At 51.0% G+C, this 12,302-nt stretch overlaps 1 protein-coding gene across 2 annotated transcripts in view; it reads left to right on the top strand.

The window, feature by feature from the left end:
• Positions 1–12,302, top strand: part of PRKCB (protein kinase C beta) — a 119,208-nt gene that overhangs the window by 36,766 nt on the left and 70,140 nt on the right. For both annotated transcript variants that reach the window (XM_040574215.1, XM_040574214.1), the window contains exon 3: positions 10,448–10,530. In XM_040574215.1, the coding sequence (XP_040430149.1) occupies positions 10,448–10,530 (83 nt within the window). The remainder of the gene's footprint in view (positions 1–10,447; positions 10,531–12,302) is intronic.

Consider the following 12,302-nt stretch of genomic DNA (forward strand, 5'->3'; position numbering starts at 1 on the left):
CCTCCCTGGCAGCCAGAGCCTGGCTTGGGGTGTTTCTGTCGAATTTGGTGGGAGAAGGAAGATCTCTCCCCGATCTGAGCTCTACTGCAGTCATCGTCCCCTTCCCCGCCCACACCTATTATATTGCCGTGGATGATTGATGCTCCTCATCCCGCCTGGCTTCATTACATTCATTGTCATGCAGAGTGTGTTGTCAATTCATTACTGGTATTTCATATAAAAGCTGCAGACTTTTTTTGAATGTTTTGTTCGTACGTACTCAAATCCTTCTAATAGTGCATGGCTGGGCTCAAAATATTTAACCCCTTTAAAAAAAGATGAATATTAAAGATGCCTATTTTGGAAAGGAGCAGTGCAATGGCCTTCCTCCGCCTGCTCTGCAGCACGGCTGCTGTGGGTGCTTGTGCACGCTGAGCCCTACGGGTGCTGGACTCGCTCTGTTTTGCTGATGAGCCATTACCCCTGGGAGCAAGAAGTGCCCCCTGTACCCCCAGCTGCAGCACCTGAATGCTGCTGCTCGCTGCTGGGCACTGACTTTTTCACCTGGGGGGGGTCCATGCTCTCCTGCACTCCCTTGAGGGCTCCTCGGGTTCTGCTGTGGCTGTCACAGGAATGTGCATGGCTGGGGGCTTGGGGCTGAGGTCAGAGGCTTCATGTCCTTCGGGGAAGGGCGCGCTCTGAACACTGCCTCCCCTGTGGCGCCTCTCCTCCTGGTGCCCTCCTGAGGGCCTTGGGTGGGTGCCGCCAGTTCGGCTCGTGGCCCAACTTGTGTTGGGAAGTGCCGCGTTCGGCCAGCCCTCGTGTGTCAGAAACACCTGAAGAAACTGGAGGAGCCCAAAGAGTGAGCGAATTCACAGCCAGCTCCCAAGGGAAGATGAAGCAATGAACGCCTGCACAGCGGAGGGCTGGGGGCAGCTGCTCCGTGGAGCCCGGGGCGAGCCAGGGGCTCGTGGCCAGCCCCTGCGCTGCCAGCAGCTGCTGTGCGTGCCGTGCTGGCCAGGCGCTCGTACAGGCTAAATTATTCAGTCTGCAAGTGAATCTCTGTTACAGCTTGGTACGTGAGAAATGCTGATGAAGTATTTAAATTCTGAGCCATTTTTCTCTGAGTTGGGCCGAGGCTCTCTGATGTAAAATTAATGTCGTTGTGTCTCTGGAAGTGTCTCTCAGCCCTGGCCTTGTGGTGCTGCTGGCTGGCCTGAGGGAGGTGGGTGCTGGGGCTGGGCTCTTCCTGAAGCTCCTGGACCCTCCCCGGCCCAGCCTGGCCCAAGCGAGTGCTGCCCACCTTCCCCTGCCAAGCAGCAAGTGGCAGAAGTGATGTGGTCCCTGCTCCCCTACCTGCCGGAGCAAAACAAAGCTGTGCCAATTGCTTTTATAATGGCTGGAAGATTGTGTGGCTTAAAAAAAATAAAATAAAGTATCATATTGCTTTTACTTCAGAAATACCAGGAAATGCAGTTTTATCTTCCTGGCACTGAATGACAGGTTTCACAGCACTAATTTGAAAGGCTGGGCCTCTTCAAATCTGTAGTGAAGGTTTCTTTGTGCCATTAGTGCAGAATTAACTGGTCTGAATAAGAATTGCTTTCTTGGACTGAAAATTATTGTAGCTGTTCAGGCAATCACAGTCTTCCAGGGAAATAAAGCCGGTGAGACCTCTCAGAAGAGAAGCCTGCTGTCTTGCTCTTTTCTTCACCTATTCCTTAAGAAAAAAACAACCCCTTCTTTTCTGTAAGAAACTGAAACCACACAAATGCCTTTTGCCACTCCTAATCTCCTTCACCCCCTTCATCTTTTGCTTGCAGTTGGCGGCATCTCCTCCCTTCTCCCCCTGCCTTCTGCCCACCCATCAGCTCCCCCCTTCATGCCAAATGGCACAAATGAGCAACAGCCCTCGTGTCTGTCAGGGGACTGGAGTTGTTCATCGTGCCTTGGGACTGCTTTGCCATGGTGAAGGCAGACATAAGCCTAGTGAGTGAGGGCCCTCTTCTCTTTGCACTGAATTCACTGCAATTCATGGCCCTTCCTTCCAGGGGCAGGGTGGGAGCGTACTGCAGGGAGGGTTTGACTTGTGAAGTGCCTCCTGCAAACCAGGGGAGTATTGGAGCAAAGAAACAAAAATGCACCATGGGTTTAGCTGCAAAACCAAGTAATTGGAAAGTGACAGTAATTGCTCAAAATACGAAACGCTCGGGCACAGCCACCAGCTTGGCATCCTTGCCCTGCAGCTTGCATGGATTTCACCGTGGGCCTGAGGGGTGGCTGCAAACCAGCACGATGTGAGCGAAGGAACGAGCAGCTGGGGCAGCCTCCCCCCGGCCGGGCATGGCTCTGACCCCGGGCGGTGTCCCCAGTCCCAGGGAGCTGCTCCGGCAGCGCCTGCTCCGACCCCTCGGAGCCCAAACCGGCCACTGCGGTGCTGCTCCAGCGGGCGCCCCAGAGCCCAGCCTCTCGCAGTCGTGTCCTGGCAGTGCTTTGTAGAAAGGAGCCGTACTCCAAAAACCCCAGGGCACGTCCGTTTTTACTGGGTAAAACGGAAAAACTGCTGAAGTCTGATGGGGAATTAAAGATATTTGTTGCATTGTAAGGACTCCGGGAAGCTTTAACCAAAGCTGGGGATTAAATCCAAATAGCACAAATTTTAGCTCAGCTTCTCTTTATGTGCTGTAAGTGATTAAAAGCTGTAAAGCGCTGTCAGAAATTTAGGACTTCCCCTCCTGGAAACCTTCTTTCCCTCTATTTTACAATTATCATGCTTCGCTGACTGTTTGATATACCAAGTCTTAGTTTTTAACGTGGCAACGGCAAATGGAGGGCTGCTGCTGGCTACGGTGCGTTTCCATGCATCATGGAGGCAAAGCCGGGCTAATGCGTCTGACCTCGTGGTTTGCCCAGCGTAGGTGGATAAAGGCAAAGCTCCTTTAAAAATATCTTTTTTGTTATTTTGTTTTCTCCAGTTCGGATGATCAGAATTCCAGCCCATTTCCTGGATCTCCTGTTATTTATTTTAATGGAAACATTATCCAAATGAGAGTTTCCATGGGGTTGCAGGGGAGCAGCTACGCACTGAGATACGCTCAAAATAATCTTTGAGTTTCATGATATTAGAACCATCTGCTAAATTATGGATGTCAGCTCTCTGGGGAGGTTTTTAACTCCTCACTGAGCTTGATTTTTAGATGAATCTTGGTTGATCTTTATTCTCTCTCTGTTAACTCTCCATCTGTCTGCCTTATTTGACATACTGTATCTGATATGGTTCTTGATGCCTTCAGAACTTTCCTCTGCCCAACAGAGGATGACAAAGGGCTTTTCTTTGGTGGGAATGTATATTCTGGGGAAAATGTACTCGGAGGGGAGCAAACATTGGAGGTGACTTCCCTGAATTATGCATTTCGTGAAGGGCTTGGGGAAAATTGATTAGCCCCTTCTCCACAACGTCAGAACAAGGAGTTCATACAATGAAATTAGAGCATCAAATGGAGATCAAATAAAAGGCAGTGGTGCTTTATGTGGCATCCAGTTGCTAGGCAGGGTTCATTCTTGCAGGAAGTCATTTGTCACAGTGTCTGGGTTTTTGAGGAGGGCTGGATACCTTCCTGCCAGCTAACTGCATTTTGTATGGGAGATGAGGCTAATCAAATCTCATGTGGCAGGCTCCAAGCTGATAGCGTGCAGGGGTCAGGAAATGATTTATCATCGCGAGCCAGCCACGCTTGGCGTGCCAGGTGCGCCGCAGGTTTGTGTGCTCTCCTGGCATGCAGCAGCCCTCGGCTGCGGGCTGGTGCCAAGACCCCTTGCAGACGGCCGGGGGCCTGCGGCGGAGCTGCAGCTGCCGGGAGGCAGCTCTGGGGCTCTCCTGGCTTTCCTGAGCCGAGCGGAGATGGGACGCGCCTCCGCTGCTGCCCCTCCAGCCACGGTCACCCAGCTCCTGCAGCATGCCCGGGGGTGGTGCAGGGCAGCCTTCCCACGGAGCGCACTTCCAGCACCCCAAAAAGCTGATCCAGAGCCCGGCCAGAGAAGGCTGGAGAAACAGGGCCCCGAAGTAGCTCTCCAAAGGTTGTAAAGGGGCTGAGGATGGAAGCCTGAAGTCTCTTGGATATGCCAATACCTTCAGAAACAGAAGCACTTTGCCAGAAACTGAAAAAAAGCTCCTCATCGTGGTCCTGTCAGCATCCCTCCCCAGGGACAGCTCTCTCGCTGTGACAGCCGTGGTGGTGGGCAGGCGGTTCCAGCACTTGGACATGTCCCAGACCCGCTGCCGCTGCCTCGGACCCACACCTGGGCTGGGAGCAGCACAGTGTTGGGGACCCAGCTCCGGAGCCTGGGCCTGCTGCTGCCGTGCTGCCTGCTTGGACGGGCTCAGCCAGCTCCAGCACTGGGAGTTGCAACTAAAACACGAACCCGGAGACTGCTCCAGGCTTTGGTATTCCTGGGAACACGCATCCGGGCTGGCTCCCCTCGGTAGCCTGAGTGCCAGTATAAGGAGCTTAGTGCTCTGATGAAGGGCTTGTCCTGGGCAGGAGGCGTTGGACTGGGAAGGGTTTTGTATTCTAAGAGCAAATCTTTCAGCATTGTTGTGTCTTTGGGCAAGCTGCCCAACTGTCTGCTTTTGGAAACTCATGTGAGTGGAGACGGAGCATGTGAGGTGAGGTATCTTGCATATGGTGGGGAAATTCTTTGCATTTGTTTACATTTGGTAAACAGAAGAAAATACTCTGAATGAGAAAGAAGGTGTGCGTGCAGGCGACGCAGGGCAAACAAGCCCTCTGTTCGCTGTAAATAAATCTGGCAAGCCAGAGGCGGGGATACCTGCCTTGCTCGTTAAAGGGGTGGAATTAGCAGTTGCCAGGGCTGCGTCTGGTCTGCCCTGGCTGCGGGGGCCGTGGTGGTGATGGTGACCGCGGGTGGGCTCTGGCCTCGTGCGCTGGGGCTGCTCCCCACACCGGGGGACCAGCGGGGACCTCAGCAAGGAAATGCTGCGTGGTGGCTCCATGCCTGGTTCCTCGCTAACATGGGGGGTGCCTGTGAGTGATTTCATGTGCCAGAGTGTTCCCCGCGTGCCTCCTGTTGGGGCTGGTTTTTCCCCGCAGCTCTCCCACACGTCAAGGTTACTGTACCTTAACGCAGGACTGTCTGCTCCTGGAGCTGCTGCGAGGCTGTGGAAGCATCAGCTCTCCTCTAATTGTGCTTCATTTAGTGTCAAGGTCTGTCAGCTCTTTTTTTTTTTTTTTTTTAATTTTTTTTTCACTTTCACTGGAGGTTTCCTTTTTAGCTCTGTCCCGCCGACCACTGCTGCAATCCAGGTGCAGAGGTGAGACCTGGCAGTACAGCAGAGGCAGTGCTGAAGTCAGCTCCAAGATTAGCGTTCATTTTGTAGCTCAGCTTGGTCACCAGCCTTGTGTCTGTGATACTGAAAGTCCTCAGCAATTAGGGGGCTTCCACCCGGCAGCTCGTGGCAATATTTCTGCATAGTGCAATCAAATGCTGGGTTTGTCCCTCCTGCTATCGCTGAGGACTTACCAGGGGGCTTCTGTCTGCTGCAATAATTTGCAGCATTGTTGCAAAACACGCAAACCTACAACTGCTCCCAACCGCACGCTGTTGTATAAAGCTTTAATTTGCTGGCCTGTCTCCCTGTGTTCAGCCTCCCGGTTTGGCTGGCTGTCAGCATCCTGGAGCTGATGGATGTTCTGCCTCCTGCCGAGCTGTGCTAGCAGCCCTCTCTTCCCCCAGGAGGTCCCTTCCCATGCTGGAAGTGGAGCTGGACATGTGCTGTGCAATGCTCGTGCTCTTGGAACGCTTCTTAATTCGTTTTTGCTGGCTCTCGGTTTCTGCGATCAGTTTAGGAAACAGCTTTATAGTTTTCTTGGGGATTTTTGAGCAGTGGTTTAGGCAAAGAAGCTTATAAGTATCTTTGTTTTGGTTTTGTTCTTTTCGGTGCCCACCCTCCCTCAACACCATTAGTATTTTCTCTCTTTCCGTCCTTCAAAATAAGGCTCTTTCCAAGGGTCTGGAAATATCCTAATGATTTTGTGAGTTCTTAGCTCTGGAAACCAACCTTCTTGGAAACCTTTCTTCTTCAGCCAAATGCACGGCTCGGCTGCGAGCTGCCTTGTCCTGCAGCTGTCTGCTGGTGCTCCTGAGCCCCGGCGCGCAGCTCTGGTGGAGCTGCAGCCAGCTTGCTCGGGCTCCTGCAGCCCCTGCCTGAGCGGTGCCGCAGGTTTCTGCTTGCTAGCGCCAGAGCTGCTTCAGGTAGAAATTCTTTTCCCAAGCCGTATCCAGGATCACAAGGAAAGGAGAAATTTGATCTTGCTGTGATGCGTTGGTGCAAGTTGCCCCAGATCTGAGAAACTGTGCTGCAGCTGCCGTTAAAAGTGTGCGTTCCAGCAGGTCCTGTAAGCCTGCGGAGAGTATCAGAGCTGGAGGACTCTGCCTCTCGTCGTTTGTAGGGTTTCTAGTTCTTCACTTCCCCCACGACAGTGATGTTTCGCCAGTTGCCTGTAATAGAGATAGCACTGAAGAAGAATTTAGGGCCAGTAAGCAGTCTTGCATTATGCAACAACAAATGGTAAAGGTTAATGTTTCATTTTGTTGGATATAAATGACTCAGGACGTTTGTAGCTCACCAGTGGGATTTGATAACTTTATTATCATATAATAAGATTTACAAATTAACTGTCTAATTAGCAACCTGGGAAAGCTGCTGCTCGTACTGTAGTTTCTACGCTGACAAAGATGCAAAAACTCTGATGTGATGAAACCAAGCACGGCGTGGGAGTGCCCGCCCCAGCGGTGCTCCGTGGGGCTGCCGGTCCTGCTGCCGCGCTTGTGGAGCCTCCGCTCGCAGGGGGGGAAGCTCCCGCTCTCTTTATGCTATCACGCACGAGTCACGGGAGGAAAGATCTATCAAATCTTCTTGTGTCTGCCAGGTGGGATGCATGCTCATGAGTTGAGGCAGGATTACCTGCATAAGCTCCTGTACCTGATTAATTCTCTTGGATGGTTTTCTGCAGAGACTTATATTCACCTAAGCATGCATAAAATGTTTGTGTGGATTTTTTCAAGGCTTGCAGAGCTTCGTTTGAGGCGTTGGGTGCGAAGCCCACACCACTGCAGTCAGCAGAGAGCCACTTGCTTTGGATGCGTAGGCAAGCGTTGCACTTCATCATCTTCAAATGGATTTTCCTTGCGATCTATATTAATATTGATTGCTGAAGAGCCTGCTACTCTTGCTAAATATTCGGTCGCCACAAAGGTGGCCTGCAGTGACTTTGAATATCATTTACTTAATTGAACTGTAGTATGGAATGTTTTGAGGAGGCTGCAATCATTTTTCCACTTGGAGAGAAAATACTGCATTTTTAATACATTCTTTAGGTCCCTGCTCAAAGGGCAGGAGGTGTTAACTGGGTGTGTATATTTAATGCCTTCTTTAATAATTAAACTCTTCAATAAAACCTTGAAAAAATAAGGGGAGGTTGTAATAAGAATCTGGCATGCTTTTGAGCTTCTCAGGTGTTGGCTTTCTAGTCTCTTACCGCTAGAAATGGGTATTTCCCCTCTTCTGCTCACGCACGTGGAAAGGTGAAATGAGCGTGTTCTGTTTTCACGGTTTCTGTCAAGGCAGAAGTGAATAGCTAGCGCAGGGCTTGTGTGTGCTTCACTCTCACTTCAGCCATCCTCTAGGCTGTCTGTAAGGATCAATCACTCACCGCGTTCTCCTTTCCCTTACTTCTTCGGTATTCCCTCCTTGTTTCCCCTTATCGCCTAACTTCTGCCTGACAAACGAAACATGTAATGAGCAGAGCGTGAGAAGCCACTGCAGATTCTTCATGCACAGCAGTACTTAAGGCTTGAATTTTTTAATGCTTTGTTTTTAAACCAACTGCAATCAAACCCCACAGTTCCACTGATGTGCTGTATCTCCTGACTGTGCGATGCAGGCTCCAGGGACTGATACATCTCTGTTAAGGTGCTGGCGTAGCAGGGCCCTGGTCTTGTCTGCCTGACGCAGGGGATCCGGGAGCGTTGCTTCGAAACCAAAGCACCACGGGTTTCTGCCAGAGCAAAAATAGAAAGGTCAGATTTCTGACTTTCCATAAACTGAAGTCAAAGTGACAGCCTGCCCTCTCCCTATTCAGGGGAGGTGTGTGTGAAAAGTAAAACAGAATATACACAGAAATAACTAATTTGGTGAAGCTCTCCTCTAGCCCACTCTTACAAGGGGCAGGAGCAAACCTTGCTTTAGTCCCCGTGTACCTCGTGTGCTCAGCGCTGCTGGTGGCAGCGTCTGGGGAGGGCACTTTCTTCAGCATGGTACTGAATTGCAGGAAATTTGTCACCGCGTGCAGCGCTGGTTTAGGTGGGGTGAGCTTTGTGCTCGGGGTGGTGCTCCTGTTATTCAGGAGGGCTTTCCACAGAGCTGCCGTGGGGTTAGCTCAGCAAACTGACCGTGCACCGCGTTACGTGGGGCAGTTGAGAAAAGGAAGGAGTGGTTAGCCGATGGAAGGAGTGTGGCAAGAAAACCTGTTGCAATGCCCAGCAGCTTGCTGTGGTGGAAGAGGCGCGAGGTTGCTTCTCCCGGGGGCCCTGGGGGCAGAGCGGGGCTGGCTGCGGGCAGGGCGCAGAGCACAGGGCAGGGCAGTGCTGCTGAGAGCCCCGAAGGCAGGGCCAGCACGCACACAACTGCTTCTTTCCTCTTCCAGCCACGGCCACCCCAAAAGGCAGGCAGGTTGTTTTCCCGAGGCAGGAACAAACATTGCTGTCCCTGAAGTGCAAAAGCTGCTTAGGTGCTGGGGAAGGTGGAGCTCCAAAGGACTTGCTTTTCTTTTTTTTACCTACTCTTGAGGGTCAGGTTTGCATTCACCAGCCTATTTTATATGGCACTGAGGAATGGCATTCGGCAGGCCAGCCTGGTAAGCTTGCTTCTTCAGCCCAACCAAATTACCCCATTTCTGCTGGGAACCTCCTGCAGCATCAGTGTGCAACTCCCGACAGTGCCCGCGCTCCGGCGTGTCGGGGAGGCTTATTGAGTTTATACACACACTTCAGGACAAATCTTTGCTAATAGAGTTCTAATTTCTTCCTTCCTGCTTCCCAGATGCTTCTGTCTGCGTATACAAATGACAGAAATGGTGAACAATGTTTTCAAGAAATGTTTATTTGTTAGACTCAGAAAAGCAAGTGAGAGGTCCTGTGAGGAAAGAGTTCCTGGCAGCTGCTGTGCCTCTCCAACCTTCTGTGTTTGTTCTTTTCATAATGAAAAATGTGAAAAGGAAAATGAATTTAAAACTGTATGTAGCAGGACACGATAAGGGGATTGTGAGTTTAATGGGAAACGTCACTTGGTTTCTCGTTCCTTAAGAACAATCCTATGCGGATGCAATTGAGACCTGTTTCGTTTAGGTGCGCCTCAATTTGCTTTTCGTGCTCAGTTTCTCAGAACCCCCTCAGCCAGCGCAGCTCGTCTGTTGTTGCTCTTGCTTTTGGCATAACTACAGCCCTTGGGAAAAGGATGTAGCAGCAAGAGAGCTCTAAGACACAGCTGAGCTCAGTGCCCAGGTTTCACTCACACAAAGCACAGACCGACACGGCTCGGCTCTGCTAGGAAAACCAGCAGTCCCCAGGGCTGGGACCGGCTCCTGCGAGCGGCGCTGCCCGCAGCGGTGGCTGGTGCGGGTGGCCTCTGGGTGCCTGTCGCTGCAAGTAAGGTGTGCACGTGGCGTGGGGAAAAATTAGCCTTTAAGTACAGAGCGTTGGCTGCACAGACTGCAAAACACTGCTGGCGGCTTCAGATTAGTGTGTGCTGTCAGGGTTTGCTGGTTTAAGGGATGTGGATTTAGCTCCGGATACTCATGCTTGAAAGTCTGGGTGATGGCACGTTGGGATTAATTTACTGCGCCGCACCCAGAAGATTGACTTTGTCATCTACGTGCGTGTGTGAGGAGGGAGAAGAGGGAGAAGTACGTGTCTTCTGGTCTGGCAAATGGAGGCTGTGGAGTTACTAAAGAAAAGCAGGGCTGTGGGAGGAAAATTGCCCACCTGTTCTCGTCGGTACAGGCTTCCATTTTTGGACACATGAACTTTTCAGCTCAGATATCCACGTATGCCAGTTACTCCCTCTTCTCATACATGGGGGTGACCTCAGCGTGCTTTCAGCAAGTGACAATGAGCTCAAAGTGAATGTAAGGGTTCCCAGCCCTTCTCTGATGTTTCTTCAACATTTTGCTTTTGCTTAGTTTTACTGAAATGCCTGGTCCAGTTGACAGTAGTCGATAAAGAAATCTGTAGCAGAATTTTAAATCTTAAAAAAAAAAAACAACTGCCTAGAGTCCTAGATGCCTCTTCTCGTAAATCAACCTAATTGCTTTTTATTTTTTCAGTTCTGGATTCATGTGGTGCAAAATCTCAACGCGCCTCTGATGCTGTCCCTGTCTTCTCTCTGCAGTTTGCTGCTTCGTCGTGCACAAGCGGTGCCATGAGTTCGTTACCTTCTCGTGCCCCGGCGCTGATAAGGGCCCTGCCTCTGATGTAAGTAACCAGCCCAGTGCCACGACTGGTGTTTGGGTTGCTTTGTTTCACAGCACTTTGCAGAAGGCATTCCTCCAGCTTTCGTGGCTGACGACACTTCTGTGACGCTATTTCACGTGCACCTCTAATTCATTGTTATCATGGCTGTGTGGGCTCCTGTATATTTCGAGACACTCAAAATATTTTCAGATCCCCCAATAACTTGCTCTCAGCAGCTCAGGGAGAATGTGCAGGAATCCAGAGACGTTTCAGTCTGGGACAACAGCCGATAGCCTTACCTCATCTCCCCTGAGTCACAGCCTCAGCTTTCCCATCGAGGGGCTGCCACGTGAACCATGTTTTATGTTTCGGGTTAATTAACATGCACAAAGCACTGACCACTAAAAAGATGTATTAATCTTCCCGTGGATGACTTTAGCCAATGTGCCCTGAGCTGAAGAATGCTCTCTCTTCTGGCAAGGTTTGGCTCAATGTGTTGATCAATTCCTTTTGTCATAAATGGTATACCTGGAAGAATTAGCTGTCATTTAAAAGGTGCTTACTGTGTTGGAGTTAAAAGATGCTTACTAGACTGGAGTTAGCCTCAGGATATATGCCTGTCCTTGTTCCTCCTCAGCTCATTACTTTTTTTGAAGGCATCACTGCCCCGCATCATTGTTTAGGTGTCGGTTCTGCACTGCCCTGTGTTTGCTCAGCATTACCGGTTCCCACGGCTCTCAGCTGCTCGCGTGCAGGTTCCCTGGTGCCAACCTGGGGCCCTTATCAGGAAGAGCAGACGTTGCTTTTTCAAGACTCTGTTTCGTATCATCTTGCAGGTTTAATTAAGCCGGTACATATGTTTGTTGGTCTGCTCAGGAAAAAACCTGAAGACACATGTCGTGCTTGCTTGTGATTTGCATGGTGGGTGTTGCCTCCTAGGCTCTGACTCCCTCAGACAGAAAACACAAAACTCACAAGGCAGCATCATCAAGGACAAAAAAAATAAATTACTGGATAATACCAGTTTAGATGTGACTTTCAGAAAGCAATAGTGATGTTCCTTTAAACAAAATACATAAAGCAAACACGACCGAAAATGCAGAACACTCCCCCTCGCCCCCTCCCAAGCCAGCTGACTTTATGTCCCCATCCTTATTTTCACAAGGGTGTAATTTTCTGGTGGATCCCAGTGCTTTTGGGGGCGAGTGACAGAGCTGGAGTAGCAAAGCAGAGCTCACTCAAACCTCTCTGCACGGCTCTGCCAGAGCGTTTCAGGTCTGTCTGGCAGTTTGTGTGTTTTACCGTGGAAACTGGCTAATTTGGGGAACTGCTAGGAGAAAAGAGATTGAATTGGGGAAACTACAGTGCACCAGAACTCTCACCCTTAAAAATAGAACCAGTGGGAGCAGGAAGTGCAGCACACAGCTGAAGGTGGGGGCTACACACACGTTGTCAGTCGCCTTGCCCGGAATGGGGCTGGTGCTGGGATCTGGGGATGTGCCACTCGCCCGGCTGGCGGAGAGGGGCAGACCTGGGCAGGGCGCAGGGCAAGTGCTGTGTGTCTGAGGGTGTTTGAAGCTGGGACATGTCCTGCCCGGCCCTGGACTTGAGGCTCCTCCCTGGCCCACAGGAGATGTCTGCAGGGGAGACAGAGACTGTTCGTGCTGGTGGGATAGAGTCTGGGGGGGCACGGAGAAGGCTGAGCGTCAGTCAAGGTGGTCTGGGATCCTTTACCAAAACTGCTTTACTTTTCCAGCCAAACCAGAACCCAGGCTTACTGTCTCCCCCTTCTG

This window comes from Cygnus olor, chromosome 15 (assembly GCF_009769625.2).
Source record: "Cygnus olor isolate bCygOlo1 chromosome 15, bCygOlo1.pri.v2, whole genome shotgun sequence".
In the NCBI taxonomy this organism is placed as follows: domain Eukaryota; kingdom Metazoa; phylum Chordata; class Aves; order Anseriformes; family Anatidae; genus Cygnus; species Cygnus olor.